Raw genomic sequence first — 22,532 nt, 5'->3', positions numbered from 1 at the left:
CTTCTCCATAGCTCGTAGGTTCATTGTTGTCTAGCAACATGACTTCCAAGATAGGATTACGTACCACTCTGAAGTAGTACGCATCCTTGTCATCCCACAAGGTTTGGTAGTGACTTGATCTGAAGTTTCATGATCACTATCATAAGCTTCCACTTCAATTGGTGTAGGTGCCACAGGAACAACTTCCTGTGCCCTGCCACACACTAGTTGAAGAGACGGTTTAATAACCTCATCAAGTCTCCACCATCCTCCCACTCAATTCTTTCGAGAGAAACTTTTCCTCGAGAAAGGACCCGATTCCAGAAACAATCCCTTATTGCTTTCGGATCTGAGACAGGAGGTATACCCAACTGTTCTGGGTGTCCTATGAAGATGCATTTATCCGCTTTGGGTTCGAGCTTATCAGCCTGAAACTTTTTCACATAAGCGTCGCAGCCCCAAACTTTAAGAAAAGACAGCTTAGGTTTCTCTAAACCATAGTTCATACGGTGTCATCTCATCAGAATTACGTGGTGCCCTATTTAAAGTGAATGTGGTTGTCTCTAATGCCTAACCCATAAACTATCGTGGTAATTCGATAAGAGACATCATGGTATGCATCATATCCAATAGGGTGCAGTTATGATGTTCGGACACACCATCACACTATGGTGTTCCAGGCTGTATTAGTTGTGAAGCAATTTCCACAATGTCTCAATTCTGTGCCAAACTCGTAATTCAGATATTCATCTCTATGATCATATCATAGATATTTTATCCTCTTGTCACGACGATCTTTCAACTTCACCATGAAATTACTTGAACCTTTCAATAATTCAGACTCGTGATTCATCAAGTAAATGTACTCAATATCTACTCAAATCATCTGTGAAGTAAGAACATAACGATATCCACTACATGCCTCAGCACTCATTGGACTGCACACATCAAAATGTATTACTTCCAACAAGTTGCTTTCTAGTTCCATTTTACTAAAAACGAGGCTTTCAGTCATCTTACCCATGTGGTATGATTTGCATGTCTCAAGTGATTCAAAATCAAGTGAGTCCAAACGGTCCATTTGCATGGAGTTTCTTCATGCATATACACCAATAGACATGGTTCGCATGTCTCAAACCTTTCAAAAACGAGTGAGCCCAAAGATCCATCAACATGGAGCTTCTTCATGCGTTTTATACCGATATGACTTACGTGGCAGTGCCACAAGTAGGTGGTACTATCATTACTATCTTTTATCTTTTGGCATGAACATGTGTATCACTACGATCGAGATTCAACAAAACCATTCATTTTAGGTGTAAGACCATTGAAGGTATTATTCAAATAAACAGAGTAACCATTATTTTCCTTAAATGAATAACCGTATTGCGATAGACATAATCCAATCATGTCTATGCTCAACGCAAACACCAATCTCGATGGTAGAGGGAGCGTACGATATTTGATCAACCTTGGAAATACTTCCAACACATATCGTCATCTCACCTTTAGCTAGTCTCCGTTTATTCCGTAGCTTTTATTTTGAGTTACTAATACTTAGCAACCGAACCGGTATCAAATACCCTGGTGCTACTAGGAGTACTAGTAAAGTACACATTAACACAATGTATATCCAATATACTTCTATCGACCTTGCCAGCCTTCTCATCTACCAAGTATCTAGGGTAATTCTGCTCCAGTGGCTGTTCCCCTTATTACAGAAGCACTCAGTCTCGGGTTTGGGTTCAACCTTGGGTTTCTTCACTAGAGCAGCAGCTGAATTGCCGTTTCAAGAAGTATCCCTTTGTTCCCTTGCCCTTCTTGAAACTAGTGGTTTCACCAACCATCAACAATTGATGCTCCTTCTTGATTTCTACTTTCGCGGTGTCAAACATCGCGAATATCTCAAGGATCATCATATATGTCCCTGATATATTATAGTTCATCACGAAGCTCTAGCAGCTTGGTGGTAATGAGTTCGGAGAAACATCACTATCTTATTTGGAAGATCAACTCCCACTTGATTCAAATGATTGTTGTACTCAGACAATCTAAGCACAAGCACAACAATTGAGCTTTTCTCCTTAGTTTGCAGGCTAAGAAAATCGTCGGAGGTCTTATACCTCTTGACGTGGGCACGAGCCTGAAATCCCAATTTCAGCCCTCGAAACATCTCATATGTTCCGCGACGTTTCGAAAAACGTCTTTGGTGCCTCAACTCTAAACCGTTTAACTGAACTATCATGTAGTTATCTAAATGTGTATGTCAGATGTTCGCAACATCCACAGACAACGTTCGAGGTTCAGCACACTGAGCGGTGCATTAAGGACATAAGCCTTCTATGAAGCAATGAGGACAATCCTCAGTTTATGGACCTAGTCCGCATAATTGCTACTATCAACTTTTAACTAAATTTTCTCTAGGAACATAACTAAACAGTAGAACTAAAGCGCGAGCTATGACATAATTTGCGAAGACCTTTTGACTATGTTCAGGATAATTAAGTTCATCTTATGAACTCCCACTCAGATAGACATCCCTCTAGTCATCTGAGTGATTACATGATCCGAGTCAACTAGGCCGTGTCCGATCATCACGTGAGACGGACTAGTCAACATCGGTGAACATCTTCATGTTGATCGTATTTTCTATACGACTCATGCTCGACCTTTCGGTCTCTTGTGTTCCGAGGCCATGTCTGTACATGCTAGGCTCGTCAAGTTAACCCTAAGTGTTTTGCATGTGTAAAACTGTCTTACACCCGTTGTATGTGAACGTAAGGATCTATCACACCCGATCATCACGTGGTGCTTCGAAACGACGAACTTTAGCAACGGTGCACATTAGGGGAGAACACTTCTTGAAATTGTTGTAAGGGATCATCTTATTTACTACCGTCGTTCTAAGTAAACAAGATGCATAAACATGATAAACATCACATGCAATCAAATAGTGACATGATATGGCCAATATCATATTGCTCCTTTTGATCTCCATCTTCGGGGCTCCATGATCATCATCGTCACCGGCATGACACCATGATCTCCATCATCATGATCTCCATCATCGTGTCTTCTTGAAGTTGTCTCGTCAACTATTACTTCTACTACTACAGCTAACGGTTAGCAATAAAGTAAAGTAATTACATGACGTTTATGTTGACACGCAGGTCATAAATAAATTACGACAACTCCTATGGCTCCTGCCGGTTGTCATACTCATCGACATGCAAGTCGTGATTCCTATTACAAGAACATGATCAATCTCATACATCACATATATCATTCATCACATCCTTTTGGCCATATCACATCACATAGCATACCCTGCAAAAACAAATTAGACGTCCTCTAATTGTTGTTTGCATGTTTTACGTGGCTGCTATGGGTTTCTAGCAAGAATGTTTCTTACCTACGCAAAGACCACAACGTGATATGCCAATTGCTATTTACCCTTCATAAGGACCCTTTTCATCGAATCCGATCCGACTAAAGTGGGAGAGACAGACACCCGCTAGCCACCTTATGCAACTAGTGCATGTCAGTCGGTGGAACCAGTCTCACGTAAGAGTACGTGTAAGGTCGGTCCGGACCGCTTCATCCCACGATGCCGCCGAATCAAGATAAGACTAGTAACGGCAAGCATATTGAACAAAATCAACGCCCACAACTACTTTGTGTTCTACTCGTGCATAGAAACTACGCATAGACCTAGCTCATGATGCCACTGTTGGGGAACGTAGCATAAATTCAAAATTTTCCTACGTGTCACCAAGATCTATCTATGGAGTCATCTAGCAACGAGGGAGGAGTGGATCTACATACCCTTGTAGATCGCGCGCGGAAGCGTTCAAGAGAACGGGGTTGATGGAGTCGTACTCGCCGTGATCCAAATCACCGATGATCCTAGCGTCGAACGGACGGCGCCTCCGCGTTCAACACACGTACGGAGCAGCGACGTCTCCTCCTTATTGATCCAGCAAGGGGGAAGGAGAGGTTGACGGAGATCCAACAGCACGACGGCGTGGTGGTGGAAGTAGCGGGATTCCAACAGGGCTTCGCTAAGCGCTGCGGGAGGAGGGAGATGTGTCACGGGAGGGAGAGGGAGGCGCCAGGCCTTAGATTGGATTGCCCTCTCTTTCCCCCACTATATATAGGGCCAAGGGAGAGGGGGAGGGCGCAGCCTTGCCCCTTCCTCCAAGGAAGGGTGCGGCCATGGGGGGGAGGAGTCCATCCTCCCCAAGGCACCTCGGAGGTGCCTTCCCCCTTTAGGACTCTCCCCTTTCCCTCTCTCTTGGCGCATGGGCCTCTTGGGGCTGGTGCCCTTGGCCCATATAGGCCAAGGCGCACCCCCTACAGCCCATGTGGCCCCCCGGGGCAGGTGGCCCCACCCGGTGGACCCCCGGGACCCTTCCGGTGGTCCCGGTACAATACCGATGACCCCGAAACTTGTCCCGATTGCCGAAATAGCACTTCCTATATATAATTCTTTACCTCCGGACCATTCCGGAACTCCTCGTGACGTCCGGGATCTCATCCGGGATTCCGAACAACTTGCAGGTTACCGCATACTAATATCTCTATAACCCTAGCGTCACCGAACCTTAAGTGTGTAGACCCTACGGGTTCGGGAGACATGCAGACATGACCGAGATGACTCTCCGGTCAATAACCAACAGCGGGATCTGGATACCCATGTTGGCTCCCACATGTTCCACGATGATCTCATCGGATGAACCACGATGTCAAGGACTTAATCAATCCCGTATACAATTCCCTTTGTCTAGCGGTACGATACTTGCCCGAGATTCGATCGTCGGTATCCCGATACCTTGTTCAATCTCGTTACCGGCAAGTCTCTTTTACTCGTTCCGTAACACATCATCCCGTGATCAACTCCTTGATCACATTGTGCACATTATGATGATGTCCTACCGAGTGGGCCCAGAGATACCTCTCCGTTTACACGGAGTGACAAATCCCAGTCTCGATTCGTGCCAACCCAACAGACACTTTCGGAGATACCTGTAGTGTACCTTTATAGCCACCCAGTTACGTTGTGACGTTTGGCACACCCAAAGCACTCCTACGGTATCCGGGAGTTGCACAATCTCATGGTCTAAGAAAATGATACTTGACATTAGAAAAGCTTTAGCATACGAACTACACGATCTTTGTGCTAGGCTTAGGATTGGGTCTTGTCCATCACATCATTCTCCTAATGATGTGATCCCGTTATCAATGACATCCAATGTCCATGGTCAGGAAACCGTAACCATCTATTGATCAACGAGCTAGTCAACTAGAGGCTTACTAGGGACATGGTGTTGTCTATGTATCCACACATGTATCTGAGTTTCCTATCAATACAATTCTAGCATGGATAATAAACGATTATCATGAACAAGGAAATATAATAATAATCAATTTATTATTGCCTCTAGTGTACGATGAAGATCGAGCTCTTGTATTTGAGCCCTTGAGGCCCCTGGCTTGTAATATGATGCTTGTATGACTTATTTTATTTGTAGAGTTGTGTTGTGATATCTTCCCGTGAGTCTCTGATCTTCATCGTACACGTTTACGTGTATGATTAGTGTACGGTTGAATCGGGGGCGTCACACTGGACGCCTTAAAAGAACTCTGACGTCATCGCATGGGGAAAGAAAATGGAGGAAATTAGCCCAAGAGATAGTAGAGATGAGTTTAGACACATCCAGCTCAAGTTTGTTACCATCCTCAACAAGAATGTCATTGACCGTGCCGGCGTTTTCAACGTCGGCGCACCCATCAACTTAAAGGAGATAAAAGCTCGCCTTAATCAGCAGGGGCACGATGCTGACGAAACGGTGTCTTGCGAATCCGACGAAGAAATACATTAAGGATCCTTATTATCGATGGAATAGGGTAGTGACGACTTCCCCTCCTTTTCGGCCCCTGCGTCGCCTGCCTGGGCAACTCGCGCGACGGCTAGGGTTCCCGAGCGCTGCCTCCCCCACTCCTCCTCCCCCTCCTCGTCGCCACCTAAGGTGGTCGCCGGGCAAGCCCGCACGACCGCCAGTGACAGTGGCGGTGAGGCCCTCGTCGCTCCGGCTTTGGAGGATCTGGATCCTAGGGGCGGCGACCCATGCCCGCGCGACGGCGCCGTTCTAGCCCTGAACAGTGCTCGCGGAGGGCTCTGGCCGACATCCTCGACTGCGGGGGCGGTGGGGCGTCGGCGCCTGGTGGCTAAGTGTGGAGGCCTCCTTCCTCGCCAAATCTGGAGGTTTGCCGCCCCCACTTCGCTCCCTCCCCCCTGTGCGCCTGTTATCCCGCAGCTGGTCGCTGGATCCGGTGAAGTTTGGGGCTGGTGGTGCAGATCGGGACCGGGGGAAACCCCTGGCCGCCTGGCTCGGCCCGACAACGACGTCGGCCTTGGGTGACGTTTCCTTCTTGGAGGCGGTGTCGTGGTCTCCTTCTCCCCACCTCCATTTCCTTTCCCGGGTGAAAACCCAAAATCCGACCAGATTGGGCAGCGGCGATGTTGTGTGGGTCGTTCCCTCCATGGAGGCGTTGCCTTGTCGTTGCCGGCGACAGTGGGCCCCCTGTGTCTTCTTGCTCGGGTGGTGTTAGCACAGGCCAGTGTCCCGGGCCAGAACATGGCGCTGCGACTGGGCTCCACGGTGGCACGGCGGGCAGCGCTGCCTCCCCGCGATGAACGGCCAGGTGGCAGGCGCGCTGGGGTGCCAGAGACAACGACGGCATGGTCCGGCACGGCTAGATCTAGTGCGAGCGGCAATGGGTGGTGGTAGTGCGGGCCGAGGTTGGGGACGACAGTCGCGATGGCTCGTCCAGATTTAACCTCGCGGTGCCGCAGGCAGCTGCCCTGACCGAGGCCCTCTTGATTGGTCAGGGTAGCGCCCCCCTCCTCATGATTCATGAGGCATTCAGCTCTACGGTTAATGGTGCGTCTGACGGTGGAACATGGCAGCTCAGCGCTTCTCGCCTTTGGCTAGCCTTGGTGGCAGGGGCGCTCTGGATCTTGCTGTTGCCAAGGGTGGCTGGCCTCGGTTCAAGAAATGGCACGACGGATGCGGCGTGGCTAGCAGCTGCTGGTGGCCTCCCCCTGCCCTGGTACAGCTAGCGAGGCTCCAGATATACCAAAATGGACTGATTTTCCGGCCTCAACGTAAGTGGTCCATGTTGATGGGGGTGGGGTGGTCTTGCAGGCCGGGACGGAGGCTCTGGTGGTAGGAGCGCGGGGTCATGGGAGGAGCTCGTGCTTAGGTGCTACCCGATGGCCATGGCTATGTGCCCGCCGTGGCGGCCAGGGCATGTGACGATCGATGGCGGTGGTGTGGCAGTCACACATATGCCAAGGGCGATGAGTGTTGGGTCAAGGTGAAAATCTGTTGTCTTCAGGCAGGTCAGCGACAACGATGTTCATTCCCTTCTTGAAGGCGTCGCTGCAGTCCTCATTGCCCATCGTGTTGCTCTAGGAAAAACCCTGATCCTTAGTTCGAGCGTTGACAGCACTCTAGCGTCATATCCTTCCCCGAAGGCACCACTTTGAAGCCCATGAGTTATCGTCGGTAGCTTCATCTCTTTACAATGGCATGTTCATGATTAAGGACCCCAATAGCTCTTGTAGTGGTAGGGGTGGGGTTGTTGCTACGCTCAGCGCCAGTGTATCCACCTTGGGTGTGTGCATGTGTTGGAATGGCATAAGTATGTACTGAGTTGTTGATGATTGCTGGTTGGGTGTGTGCATGTGTTGGAATGGCATAAGTTTGTATTGAGTTGTTGATGGTTGCTGGTTTATATATAAAGTGGGGCAAAAGCCTTTTTAACAAAACATATTTCATGTATCCTATTACATGACGGGCTCACATGCACCAGCCAAATGAATGAACCATATTTCATGTATGAGCGTTCGAGTTTGCTAAGAAATTCATTGTAATGGTTTGCTTACCTTTTAAATAAACTACGTCTGTTAAAATTTATTTCATATAAATTATGCTAGTTGAAATTTATTTCATATAGTTTGCTCGGCTTCTTTGTTGCTTATTCATAGTCATGTAGGGAACCAAACACCTCCATGGGTCATTCGTAAAACATAACTGTTCATAGGTTATAGGTTACTTGTCTTCACGGCTACAACTGATTTTTGCGCAAAGGGCATAAAGGGTCATCTAGTTCTGCTTAAAGAAAATGCTCTGGCTTCACATCACAAAAAGGCTATGTACATGTAATCAATAAGAGCCACCACCAGCTATCCTGACATCCTAACATATACCTGTAAACAAGTTGTTTTTTCCAATTTTCTTCTTGAGCCTCGAGCATCCAATGGAGTAGAAATCAAACTAGTAAGAAAAAGGCTTTCCGTTTTTCTAGCCGGAGTGGACAGGTTCTCCTTTGCCAGTAGTACCCACCTGTAGGTAAGAGCCGTAGCTGTGGAAGGAAATCACCACTTAAATCGAGCAAGAAATGATATCTTATTTTACTTTAGCGACTTCAATCCATTAGCAACTACGCGGGCTGCAAGCCAACTAATACCTGCAAAACATAAGCTCAATATGAATCATACTACATCATCTGATGCCAACACCAATCGAAACAAACGATTCCTCAAAGAAAAAATGTCACAGCTACATTCTAGATTTTGAGGAGCCTTCAAACTTAATTATGTGGCAGTGCTGTCAGGAAGATGATACCAGACAAAGAATTATAGTCGTCTGGATTAACATTACACCACAAGAAAAGGAAATACGGAGATGCTCCCAAGTTGGACTAAAGCTGCGACGATTAATACGGATCGGAGGGAGTAGTATATTTAAGACTAAAACTTCTATGATTTCTCAGTGCTTGCAGGCACATATATACCATATGATAGATCTGTTAGGGAAATAGCAACTTGTATTTCCTGGGGGCAATGGCCAAAGACTATATACCCCCAGGACATATACATGTACAGGTGGTAAATATGCAGGAAACCCCTCATACTACGGGGAACTATACAGGCTATACATGGAACATAATATAACTCTAGCAAGATCCACTTATACCAGTTGTCAGGGAAGTTTTCAGAACTCAAGCTGAATATGCCTTTTAGCTCCAGTTTTAAAATTATAACACTCAAAGCTCATGATAGAGAAACAACGGGGCTACAAGGTCAATTAATCATTTAGCAATCCAAATTTTACTCAAACAAGCTTGATTTTACTCAAATGATGGTGTGCAACACAAGAGCAGTTAAGTGTCAATACCTTTGCTTTAGCAGGTATGGGTACTCAAACGCAGCCCATCTGGAACATCACAAGTGTATATAATGTTTCTTGACCTTTTGCATGATCAATATCATCTATGCAAATGATAAATCTTGAACAGTGTGACGGTTGGTATTGCGAGGGGCATATGGCTTTGGTACCTTCCATCTCAGTAATTCCTAAAGAAAGTTGACAGAAATCGTTCAGCTTTGGTCCAAATTTAACTAAATTAAATCGGGCAATGTTAAGCACACTCCACAGAAAGTTTGGTATTAACATGAAGTTTAACCATTTTCTATTTAGTCTGGAACTAGGCATGCTGTGTGATTACGTGTACATGTCATTTGTATTTAAGATTTTGTGTACCTTGATTGCATTTGGGCCATAGGTTCTATAGACTTTATCAATTGCTGAGTAAATGATAGTCGCTTGATCAGAACCACGATTACACTTGATCAAATGAACAGCTTCCCTCGAATTCGCAGGCTTAGCCTTCAAATACAAAATAAGCTTTGAAGGCAAGGATCCAGGAGCATCTTTTTTCCCATGAGTAGTCTCCAATGTGACAAGATCATCCCATAATACATCCCAGATTACCGAGCATGGATCCTTTGCAGGATTGAACTTTCTCTGGGTCATCATCGGTACCTGAAACCAAACATATAATGATTTTGACTGAATAATTGTTAAACATAGTGTAACTGGAGTGTAAACCCGTCTCACCTGAAGTAACAATACTCTTCTGTGCGTAACTAAGAGAATTTTCCCCTTGGGAAGTATGAAATGGTCCTCATAAGCATCAGTAGATGCAAACTTTCCTCGCACTTTAAAAAGGTCAACTTGGCCAAGAAACGTACCAGATTCAGCTAACTGCAAGACAGCCTTCATAATCCCACACACACACACACAAACAAAAAAAAGGAAAATATATCATTCAGAAAATGCTATTCAAATACATCAAGGCCTGTATAGAGAGACAACTAATTACCTGGCCAGCTGCTTTATACTCGTCATAAGGATAGATCAAGCTATCACCACCAATTGCTCGGGGGAGACGTCTACGCAGCAACTGCTCCTCAGCCATTATAGCTGATGATATTTTCAATTTTACAGCATTTGCACCTTCAGTGGTTTTCGACAGAAGATCAAGAACTCCACTCACTGGCTGAGCAGCTGCACCAATTAAGCCTTTTCCAACTCCCTGTACAAAGCCCTCAACACCAGAAGATTTTGCACCCTCGATGGGCTTTGTCAATATGCCCGTGACACCTCTGAAGATTCCCTTCGCGAGAGCCCCACCTCCATCTCGTATGACATCACCAAAATCTTCGACGCCTTTGCTATCCTGGAGAAAACACAGCAGCAGCATTGCAATTTGTTTTAGGTACAACTCGCACCAGTTTTGTCACACGCATATGAACATAGGAACAATCATTGATGTACCTGTCTCATCCGGCCCTGAATGAATTTCTTGTCCATGGACAGTGCTGCTATACCCTTGCTCATGTTACTCAAAGCACTACTGGCATTGCCAAGAATATCAACACCAGAAAGTAGTTGAAGAGGTTGGCTAAGAAGATCTTTTTGGATGTTAGATATAGCAGAGTTCATTAGTGCACTTTGTCGCATGCACAACTCCTCACGGTACCTTTGAGCTATACGGACCTTGTACATTTAAGAAAAAAGATTAGCAATAGAAAATAATTAACTACAGAAGCATAAACATTGCCAGTTTGTAGAACTAGAGAAAAGTTAATGAATTATGAGTATTGCATGAAAGATGAAGATACAGATAAAAAATTAAAACCCTGCCCTACCGGCATGTGTTCCATGTTCCCCAATGCAGTCATCAAGGATGACCAGAACCCAAGAACTCCTCTTGGCCTTTGGGTTGGGGACATTGCCATTGATACTCTAAAGCGGACTTCAGAGATATTCAGAAGCCTATAAAAGAAGATTCAGTATTAACAGCAGGGAAGAAAAAAAAAAGGAAAAACTATTAAGATGCGGCAAATTGCATACCCTATTCTCAGAATAGGATCAATTGAAACAGCTGAAGGCTGAGAGGTAGATATCCTATCAATTTTAAGGTGTTGAACCATCTCGTGGAGGCGCCAAATAATCGGCTCATGGATGTTAACAAAAAACACACAATTCTCAGGAACCTGAAAACATACACAGCTGTTACTGGAAAAGAATATTGACGACATCATAATATCTACATGATCACTCGGGTATAGCACAATAACTATCCAGAATGCAGCAGTCAAGATTACAGGGGAAAAAAACTAAATCTCTACTAGATAGTACAAGCTATGACAAGCCTGTAAAATTATAACTAAAATAGCTGTGGGAATCCAAAGACCATTTCCTGATAAACCATGTTAAAACAAATCAGCTCACCTGCACACCAATATATGGATAAACACAAAAATCTAGAGAATTATTGGTCTGCATCGTCATAGAGAACTTGAGCACATGGTCTGATTGATTGTCCATCTTCTGAGGACAAAAGAGGACAGGCATTGAAACAAAAGGCAATTGATTGTCCACTTGAATCCAGTGCATTCGCACTTTAAACCTACCATTGAAAGAGTACTTAAAACATCTAATCATAGAGGAATGTGAGAAAACGAGAAAAATAGCAGTGAGAAAGTAATAAAGCAAAAGGCCGACAGTAGATCATACCTATTGATTCCAGAACCCATTCCAGATGAGTAAGCAAGTAATAATTGCTGCACTGAGAGGTAAAGAACTTCCTCAGGCATATGGTCAATTATGGATATGCCCAGCTCTGTTAGTTCCAAAGTAACATGAAATTCACTATCAAGATCTTGAGATGACTGCCCACAGTCGACCTCTGATGGCTGAAAGATTGGTGATAATAGTCTTTCAGTTATCTGTCCTCGAGTTCTATTCTCTGGCAACCAATCACTAATTTGTGTAACATGCAATTTGCCTTCCTTGACAACAGTGATACGTAAGGCCTTCTTAAGCCCACTTGAGGTAGCTAGTGGCTGGTGATCCATGATGGCATCAATATCATATGTCATAGAGCTCGTAGCATCAGTTCCATCTACCAATACCTCCAACAGACGCCTTCTGCCAAGATCCTCCCAGAAGAAGGAAGCTGATGAATTTGGAGGTAGACTACGCCAAGCATAATCATCACCACCAACTTGACGAAATCGTACAGGCAAGAACATGGAGCGATTCTCCACCCTGTGTACGTGATTTTTAATTTGTTTATCAAGTGTAAGAGATATTGACATAAATATGACAAGTAGCTGTACCTGTACGGGCTGGACCAGCAAGCAAGTTGAAATACAACTTCATAACGTGAACTTTTTGTTCCACTTCTAACATTTACCCTCACAAAAACTTGATCATTTCCTGTAACACTGTTCATGAGCACACACATAACTCCATTAGCATCAATGCTAAATGGTGTACTCCATTTGTATCCCTCCATCCGCAACTGCAAGAATACAAAATGGAGAAAGGTAAAGAAAACAAATAACTTAAGAAACTAAACATTAGCACGAAGTATGTAAAAGGTACCAGTTCAAAGATAATAACCTTTAAAAATTCGTTTCCAAATTCTGAACGCCATTGGAACACTTTTGGAGGATCAGTTGGATGTAAATGCTCCTCAACCTCACTATGATACTCTGATAAAATAATACTTCTCCCAGTTCTATTAATAAAAAGTGCACGCGGAAGAAAATTCACTACCTGCATTAGTAGAACATTTTTCTAAATTCTTTACTTAAATCATACTGTGAGATATTATTCAAGAGAAAAAGAAAAGGCATACAGTGGCATACATACATAGCATTGCCTCAAAAGATTCCTTTTAATGTTAAAGCACAATTGACCGAACATAGAAATAAAATTGGATAATTAACAGGAATGCCAATACTGCAGGCATGTGTAACACTCAAACACTGGTCATGGAAGGCAAAGGTCATCCAAGTAGCATGTTTTCAGGCCGGAGTATACACTTGCCATGCAGGACGAAAGTATCTTGATAATGATGGTATCTGAACCAAAAAACATGCACCAGCACAAGTCTCCTGGCCTAAACTACATGATCCAGAGTTAAGCTCTGTGTAAGCAGTAGCACTTCATCATAGAGAAGGGGCAGCTGATTCCATATCACAATAACATTCTATTAGAAACAAGTACTAACAATCTCACACAGAATAACTTGAGTCAAGGTTCACAGTTCGAAGGCAGTTAACAAAACCAACAAAAATAATCTGAAAAGGGTAAAAGAAATAGCTAAAGAGTGAATGCCCACAGTGGATCCAGCAAAAATAACCTTAAAGCAGCTCGAGAAGATCCAGCGTGGGTTCCTATGGGCCGGCCGTGTGGATGCCCACGGTGGTCACTGCCACGTGAACTGGCGCCGGGTTTGCCGACCGCTTGAGTATGGCGGGTTGGGCGTCCGGGACCTGGAGCGCACAGGGCTCTCGCTACGGTTGCGCTGGCTATGGCTTGCGCGCACAGACACGGACAGAGCATGGCAAGGGCTGGACCTGCAATTCACCTCGGAGGAGCGCGCGCTCTTTTACGCCTCGACGACCATGGCCCTCGGGGATGGAAGGACCGCACTTTTTGGGGAAGATCGCTGGCTTGGTGGCCAGGGCGTTCGTGAGCTCGTGCCCGTGCTCTTTCAGTGCATCCCAAAGCAGCGCCGGAAGACAAGAACGGTGGCGGAGGCCATGACCAACAATGGCTGGGCGCGTGACATCCAAGATCTGCTCGGCCTTCCTGAGATCGGTCAGTATCTCAAGCTTTGGCACTTGGTGCAGCACATCCAGCTGTCCAACGAGCCGGACAAGCTACTTTGGAGCTGGACCACCAGTGGCACATACATGGCCCAGTCATGCTACCGGGCAACATTCCATGGAGCGATGGGCTGCCACTCCTGGAAGCTCATTTGGAGGACCTGGGCACCGCCTAGAGTGAAGTTCTTCCATTGGCTGGCTTGCCAAGACCGCCGCTGGACTGCTGAGCGGCTCACGCGCCGCGGCCTGCAGCACCACCCGCGGTGCCTGCTGTGCCACCAGGAACCGGAGACGATCAGGCACTTAATGCTCACATGCCCATTCACCAGGCAGACATGGCACGAGGTCCTATCTTGGCTACGCTTGCCGGCGCCGACGCCCGAGCACGATGATTCGCTTATGGACTGATGGCTGCGTGCGAAGGAGTTCACACCGCCCACTCTACGCAAGGCGCTGAAATCCGCAGCGCTCTTGGTGTCGTGGATGATCTGGAAACATAGGAACGCGTGCGTTTTTGACCATGTTAGCCCCTCGCTCAATGAGCTTCTAGACACGATCAAGGACGAGGCCCGATGTTGGGCAAAGGCCGGAGCTCAAGGGCTCAGGGTCATTTTGCCATCATCCTGGGATGTCCACTGAGCCCCTGACGGCTGTGTAAAACTGCCTCCTAGGAGGATGTAAATTCCCTCTCTTTCCAATGCAATGAAACGCAAAAGCCATTTGCGTTTTCTCGAAAAAGAGTGAAGATATGAAGTGTAATTGTAACAGATATAAATAGACTCTGCGGTTAAATATGAACACATTCTTACCAATACAGTGAGCTTTATATCCTAGAAACCCTTGCATACTGATTTTGTTTGAGATTTTTTTTTCTCAAACACGCAGGAGAGCTGCGTATTATTTCATCAAGAAGAAAGAAATATGTACAAGGGTGAGGGCAGAAACTCCCTCAACCCAAACACACCTCAAGGCGGACCCCTAAGGAACAAACTAAGAACTCACACCACACAGAAAACAATACGAACAAAACTCAGACCAAGGACGAGCCTATTGTCCGAGGTAAGTAACCCATATAAAAAGTTCCCGAAGCGCCAAAGCTCCGGCTGAACACCAGATGGCGAATTCGCTAGCAACACCATGGAAACATTTGTCCTAGCGCATTTTGTTTGAGATAAAGCATAGCTACTAAAAGAACTGTTCTTTACTTTTTTATGGTCCCAGCATGCATCAGGATATCAATTTATTGTCTCCAACTTATATATTTACTGATATACTGAGCTAAACCTTCTTTGACTACATATCACTATCCAATGCTGCCCGAGGCAAGGGAATAGATGAATGAGAGGCAACTATGACAATTACTTACCATGGGAGTGTCTGCATTTTAATCTTGTAAATTAAAATAGGTCTTTGTTCCTAGTTCCAAATTCCGTACGGCAATAGTATAAATCAGAACAGAACTAAAAATATGGCAAGTGAACTTGGCACCCAATAAATTCTACAGGCCAATATACGACCACGGACTCAAATTTACATAAATGAACTACAACATGGAGAAAATAACACATGAATATTCAAACCTTAGTCCTATCTGAAGCCATCTTCAGTTGAACTGAGAACCAATAATATGATCCATCAGAACCAAATGCTTTAACATCGACATTCTCCTGCACCAGATAAATGGCACTGAATCAGCAAAGTGTAGTGCATAAAAGCATAATCAAATGTGTGTAATATAGCATTGTCAACCTTGTTCTCGAGCTCAAATAGGGACACTCCAATACTGTACTGTTTACATCTTCCAACAGCCACACAAATCGCAACCTGTGCCGGGCGGAAGGTGTTATCCCGAGACTCGCGCGTATGTGTCGAGCTGTTCACATAATCCTGTGGTGAAAGCATTATATAGTTCATAGCACAATCTTCGATAACTTCTAATATTTGTGTGTTTTTCTGTGATACGCTGCCTCTTCTGACAAGGGACTTTGAAGAATATCTGAGGGAAAATTTTGAAGATTTAGCCACTCTGCTCAATGAGTCTGGTCTACTGAGTGAGTCCGGTCTGCACAGTGAGTCTGCATCTGCATTTACTGCTTGTTCAATTTCCACAACACGATAAGCTAGTGGAATGGAAGAATTGTTTTTTATCCAATATGGAACAAATAATCTTATCGTCTTTGGTGCAGCATCACTTGCTCCCAGATCATGTTCAACGCTAACACGCAATTTCCTAATTTGATACACAAGCGAAAAACATTAGAAATACTAAACAATTGAGTCCATAATCATAGTTAACATTAAAAAAATATAGAACACTCAGTCAAGTATTATCAATCTAGCGCGCCTATCAATAAATATGTACTGTTTTTACTCAAAATATATGGTGTTTGGATATTTGTTGATAAATACTCCCTCCATCCGGAAATACTTGTCATCAAAATGGATCAAAGGGGATGTATCTAGATGTATTTTAGTTCTAGATACATCTCTTTTTATCCATTTTGATGACAAGTATTTCCGGACGGAGGGAGTATAGGCTATTTTGAACGCAATATATATGTTACTGATGTAGTACAAAGTTGAGTCACTTATTTTGGGACGGAGGGAGTAGTTAGGAAAGTGATTGACTACAAACTAAATCCAAAAGGTCACCTATTTTTCTTTCAAAAGAAGAAACAGGTCACATACTCCCTCCGTCCAGAATTACTTGTCGCATAAATGGATGTATCTAGACGTATTTTTAATTCTATAATACATCCATTTCTACGACAAGTAATTCGGGGCGGAGGGAGTATTTTGACCAGATCATGTAGGTTTTTTCTATACTGAAAATAAGTTTTTATGCAAGAAAACGCAAGAGTGGATGCTAGATTGCTAGATCAAACTGTTATGGAGAATTTTAAATGGATCCCAAAAGAACAATACAAGCTAATGCACCTTCACAACCAGCCGGTGTGGCATATATTGATATGAATATCATGTAATCAGAGAGTAGAGGGCTTCAGTAAACCAAACGTTATGAATGGGCTCAAATTCAAGTTGTACAGAATTGTGTAACATATGGCAACAAATGTGATGCGGCATTTCCCAAAACAAAATGCAAAAAATACTGTGGCTACATAGGTTGTTTGTTTGGACACCATCGGAAGAAAAGATGAAATGCAAAAACTACATCTTGGTTGTACTCAAATTACTGTTCGTGAAATTCTACTAGGAAAAGCTGAAAGAATAAAAGCTTCAAACCTCTGGGTTCGTTTCTGAACCATCCAGAAAGAAGAAACGTGTTCCAGGGACAGCAAGTCCATTATCAGTTCAGCATCCTAAAAGGAATGAGAAATGGAAAAATTACTGTAATCCCTCAAGTAAGTATACATGCAAGGCAGGTAACATAAATTAGTGATCTGTCTGGTAAGAAGAAAAAGAGATGGGAACAGCAGGATAGTACAAAGCGTATTCCAGAAACCAGCGGATTTATCACACCTATGTGCTATAGATCTCTAACTACACTATCATAAGAAGAACCATGATCCATTAGTTTGGTTTGGAAATGTTCTACACAGACACAAATGCATTACCTTTTCTAAAATCCAGTCATTTTGAACAAACAGTGTGAGATAAATGGATTTCCGAATATCTGCTGAATAAATGAATGCGCTTCCACCTGACGATACAATACCATGCTGCCTTTCAACCATATTACCTTCAGCTGACTTCTCCCAAATAGAATACTCAGCTTCATATGGAAGCTTATTTTCAAGTCTAAGAATTGAATTGAAAGAGAACTTCCAGTCGTAAACAGGCATATTTAAGTCCGTATGAACAATGGAAGCATCAACTCCAACACTAAGCCAGAAATATTGTTTGATACCAACAAGAGGGGAGCAGTATGAAAGAACATCTTTTTTCTCGAGCTCAGCAAGCCTAAGAACAGAATTCTTTGATGGAACAGATGATTGTTTCATGGTGCTTTGCCTAGAAAGTGAAGACTGCTGCTGCTTAGGTAGGCTGCCACAACCTAGTGAAAGAACCTGACTCCAATTGTATGATTCGTCTGATTTTACAGAAAAAGGCCGAACTTGCAAGCACAAATCCATATCTTTGATCATGGCTGTCCAAGGCAACGCTGTAGATGAATATGGATCCACAATAGCAACTACATTCCTAGCTATTTCCACACTTTGTTCTTGCAATAGCTGCCTCGTACGTACCCAACACCTTCGTCTAACATAGTCATGTGGTGATTTAGAAGATCTCCAGGATGACGGCCAGTTTAAGTTTCGAATATCAGCAGCATACGCCCATCCATCACAATCTACAGAAGTAGATTTTTCGATTTTCCATGGTGAAGTCCACTTCCAATCAGGTGGAAGACGAGGTTCAAAGAATGCCTTCATAATAAGTTGCATAGTTTTGTTAGATTAGAAGCTAATAACTTTTGTTATAATATGTCATTTTTTGCATAACCTAAAACCAAATATAATGTATATTTCCTCAAATAAAGGAAAGATTGATTTCCTTGATCAACAGGCCCAAAAGAAATTACCTTGGATGAGTAAGAGCAGTCCTTGGTGCTCCATTGGCCCAACTCAATTCCATGATCACTAGAATGGTTACTTGTCCATCCTGAAATGGGTTGGTACCACTGGTTTTCAAATACTTCATCAACGTTGTTGGTGGAACTGGTTGATTTATCATTTATCATGGAGCTATTAAGGTTGTTTATGGGACATACAGAAACTTCAAGTTTTATGTCAGAATCATTAGCAATAACAGCAAGGGACCTCAAAGTTGCATGTTTCTTTCCATTTTTCATGGTGATCTCAAACGCAAAGTGATTACTATTAAGTGATTTTGGGATGATTGACAGTGGTAAAACTGCAGTAAAACTTTCCCATGGACCATCTGGGGTAAGCCCTACACAGAAACCAGTCTCTGCATTGCTTATGCTATCTTTCCAGCTCTGGAAGTCTGTTTGAGTAGATCGTTCTATGTAACAACATGAAAGTACTAAAGCACCACAGCCTTTCCTGTCTCCCTCATCGAGTCCTGTGGCCTACAAAATGTTAAATATGCTTAAGTTGATGTAATATAAATTAAACAAGTAATTAAGGATGCTAACTGATGAGCAAATTTAATATAAATTAAAAAAAGTTTTTTTTAACATTGTCAAAATAGCTCAGCAAGTTCTACAAAACAAAAGAACTACCTTCCCAGTAAGAGGACATGTCATTACTCGCTTGACATCAGCAGCTTGCTGAAGGATTCTGATAGAAGCAGCTCGTTTCAATGTTGTTGTTCCCCTTCCAATAGGGATTGACAAAGAACCAAGTACTTCACCTTACAAATGAATGAAGGGTGTTATTCAAATCCTAAACATTACTCTCTAGTAGCCAAATTTCCCATGCAAGTGTAAGATTTAGTTCACATATAACAGATAGTAGGCAAACGGGTAGTTCCGAAGGAAAGAGGCAAAGAAAAAATTGGAAGTTAGAAAAATGGAATCAGTATTTTGCTGTTAAGAAGAAACAACCAATAAGAAATACATAATGATCTTATAAATGGATTTGACAGGAAATATGAACAAAAAATCAAGAGGAAGCTGCTAAATGCCATACAGTTTTTATTATAAAATTACCTTTGCCAGCCTTTGATGCCAAATTTGTTACCTCAATCTCTAAATTAGCTGATGCCTGCAAAGCCCAGGAAATAACAATTAATGCAATCCTACTAATACACTCATACAAGAAGATGCGAAATATTTCACGAATGAGATATAATAAGGTCCGGCCAGGCCTACTAGGCTATGAGAAGTTATTACACTATGATCTGGCCACGGTACTACAAGACAGGCATAAAAAGAATGACTGTGCTATGTGGGGGGACGTGCCCATGGTGTCTTATGTGAGGACTACACTAGAAAACTTTTATTTCTCAAACCATTAATCCGATTGATGATCCGCTTTCCCTGTTGGTTTCACCGTGGCGAGATCTTCGAAACTAGATCCAATATCGATATGTTTTGACAACTTTTTTCACCAGCAGTTACCAGATTAGTTTCACTTACCAGATTTAAATACACTTAGTTATCAGATGATGGGATGCCATTCTCTATTAGTCTAAGACTTGCACCATACTACTTTTATGACATATTATCATTTTATACTTGTAATATTTGAAAAACTCACTTTGTAGCTGTACAAAAGGAATGGAATGCCTAATAACACATGTAAATTATTGCCTGGTGACCATTCATGTTATTGTGGAAACTGTGTGTTGCTAAATATGGTAACCACGCACTATAATCTGGTAACTGGTGGCGACAAAAAATCATCTAAACATGCCAATAAGGATCTTATTTTGAAGCCCTCGTGATGCGGAGCATCCCACGTTCATCCCCATGTACACTCCGACTACTCTCCAAGCCCCAAGAGGACATATGACGAGACCTCGAACATACGCCATTGGACACAAGGTGAACTCGCTCCTCTCCGAACTTTCACTTTCTACATGTGAGACATGGCTACTACCTCCAACGTGTGTGCTATGCATGATCAGGTACTTAGAGGAAAGCCACGGAGCCACCACATCCAACGGAAGAGCTAGCAAGGACGCCAAGTACAAGGACCAAGAGAAGAAGCTGCCCGAAGTCTTCAGCCACCGGACGACCGGGCAACGCCGGACGTCCGACGCCTGGGCACTCATCCAGCAAGAAGGGCCAGCCAACGGAAGCTACAGCGGCCAGACATCCGACAAGTACCGGACGTCCGACACACTCCAGCGACCGGACGCCCGATCGTCTCCGGAAATCCGGCGCCACCTCAACCGAGCCAAAACGCCGGACGTCCGACAAGTATCGGACGACCGGACCCTCGCGAGCCACCAGACGTCTGGTACCTGTCGGGCCCGAGGCCCATGTATCCCCCACTTACCCCTTCGTGTCCCTAGACTATATATACTCCTCCACCTCCTCCTCGTTAGGGTTAGCGTTGTGATAGCTCATTTGAGAGATAGAGCTTCGCTCATCCATACGCATCTACTCCTTGAGAGAGACCGCGGCCCCTCTTCGGAGAAGATCCACCTTGGATTCAAGACCCCCTCTTGGGCGGCCCCATCAAGACCTCACGGAGAAGAACCGGTTATCCTATGTATCGTCCTTTCTTGGATTCGGATCTTGTATCTCTTTGTGTTTCGAGGTTCTAGCACATGTGTGATCATACTTGTTGGTTTGAGTGTTCTCTTGTGTTCCCCTCGTGATTCTCCCCTCGTGTTTCCCCTCGTGTTCTTCGCGGGATCCGCTCCTTTCGTGAAAGATCGGCCATCTAGGGTTCCACCCTACATCACCTCGTCAACACGAACTCGCCAGTGAAGACATATCACTAATCTGATTAACAGTTTGTGAGATAAATCATTTCAATAAATCAAATTTAGCAATTATTGTTGATGATGTCAAAGCGAGGTGTAAGATTATGCATGCATGCATATCTCTCTCCCTTATAGGGACTGCTCTATTAACAACATGTCGCTCTCTAAAGCAATGTGGGGCTCGTCCCACCATAGATTTCCATTAAAAGGGTGAATCATCAAATAAATTTCACTGAAACCACTACTGAAAAATTACCTGTTCTGGAACTTCAAATATAAAATGTTCATTCCACTTAGCATGATGTGTCTGTAACTCAGCTGTTTTCACAGGATTTACGCATCTTGTCCTGGCACTCTGTGGGAATACCTTGTACTGATCAGAAGTCTGACTTCCTATGAGCAAGCGCAGAGCACAGAAGTAGCTATGATCATTGCCATCATCTACGATAGGCAAGCCCTGTCATGTAGAAAAAACATACTGTGAGTGCCATACTGAGAAGTTGCCTGCGCAAAGCATAACATAAGTATAAGTATGACCTTGGACTCAAAGATCTGTATGACAACATAATATCTTGCTTCCGTAGAATTTGACAATACATTTAGCTTATCGGAAAACCTCGCAGGCGGCATCAACAGTGAAATTTGATTGTCATGCTGTAATAGCTGAATGGTGTTTTCAGTATCTTCTTGTTTCTTAAGATAAACATCACATCCTAATTTGTTCTCGAAAACTACCCTCTGGAAATCATCTTCATCCAACGCAGAACTGGACAAATTGTCAGCTATTTTTAAATTTTCCAAAGAATCCTGAAAAACAGGTGGAGAGAGAATATAAATCATTACAGGAAGTTTACAAAAAGCAGCAATAGTCAAGTAGTTGAAATGATAGATGAAACCTCATTTCTGATTGATGATCTATTTTCAAGATCAATTTGTCTTCGCCATGAAATTAAAGTTTCGATAAGCAAATCAAGATTTGCAGAACTCAGGTTGACATTTAGAGGACTTGTTGCAGAAACACGAATCCTCTTACCAACTTTGGAAGGAGGGTGCTCACTGGTATCATATGTTTCCAACCTAAAATAAAGATTGAACAAATATAATGTAGTGCAGAAACAGTGAATTTGTCAGAACAGTATAATTTTGTCAGGTG

At 43.6% G+C, this 22,532-nt stretch overlaps 1 protein-coding gene and 1 pseudogene across 1 annotated transcript in view; one reads left to right on the top strand and one right to left on the bottom strand.

Moving 5' to 3' along the window:
• Window positions 1–8,059: 8,059 nt before the first annotated feature.
• LOC125512571 (calcium-dependent lipid-binding family protein) overlaps window positions 8,060–22,532 on the bottom strand; it is an 86,431-nt gene continuing 71,958 nt past the window's right edge. Inside the window, exons 44-65 of the mRNA XM_048677665.2 lie at window positions 22,276–22,456; window positions 21,917–22,186; window positions 21,636–21,836; window positions 19,653–19,707; window positions 19,224–19,354; window positions 18,561–19,070; window positions 17,593–18,405; window positions 17,261–17,337; window positions 15,767–16,247; window positions 15,598–15,684; window positions 12,804–12,959; window positions 12,518–12,702; window positions 11,913–12,446; window positions 11,628–11,805; window positions 11,247–11,389; window positions 11,042–11,168; window positions 10,668–10,889; window positions 10,213–10,569; window positions 9,948–10,106; window positions 9,591–9,872; window positions 9,225–9,403; window positions 8,060–8,514 (exon numbers count right to left, since the gene is read on the bottom strand). Of these exons, the coding sequence (XP_048533622.2) occupies window positions 9,320–9,403; window positions 9,591–9,872; window positions 9,948–10,106; window positions 10,213–10,569; window positions 10,668–10,889; window positions 11,042–11,168; window positions 11,247–11,389; window positions 11,628–11,805; window positions 11,913–12,446; window positions 12,518–12,702; window positions 12,804–12,959; window positions 15,598–15,684; window positions 15,767–16,247; window positions 17,261–17,337; window positions 17,593–18,405; window positions 18,561–19,070; window positions 19,224–19,354; window positions 19,653–19,707; window positions 21,636–21,836; window positions 21,917–22,186; window positions 22,276–22,456 (5,233 nt within the window). The 3' untranslated portion in view covers window positions 8,060–8,514; window positions 9,225–9,319. The remainder of the gene's footprint in view (window positions 8,515–9,224; window positions 9,404–9,590; window positions 9,873–9,947; window positions 10,107–10,212; window positions 10,570–10,667; window positions 10,890–11,041; window positions 11,169–11,246; window positions 11,390–11,627; window positions 11,806–11,912; window positions 12,447–12,517; window positions 12,703–12,803; window positions 12,960–15,597; window positions 15,685–15,766; window positions 16,248–17,260; window positions 17,338–17,592; window positions 18,406–18,560; window positions 19,071–19,223; window positions 19,355–19,652; window positions 19,708–21,635; window positions 21,837–21,916; window positions 22,187–22,275; window positions 22,457–22,532) is intronic.
• Window positions 13,814–14,656, top strand: LOC147965038 (uncharacterized; annotated as a pseudogene).

The sequence above is a fragment of the Triticum urartu genome, chromosome 6A (assembly GCF_056163025.1).
Source record: "Triticum urartu cultivar PI428250 chromosome 6A, HENAU_Tu73, whole genome shotgun sequence".
In the NCBI taxonomy this organism is placed as follows: domain Eukaryota; kingdom Viridiplantae; phylum Streptophyta; class Magnoliopsida; order Poales; family Poaceae; genus Triticum; species Triticum urartu.
The sequence above is the reverse complement of the archived record's forward strand: the minus strand, read 5'-3'. Positions and strand labels throughout refer to the sequence as shown.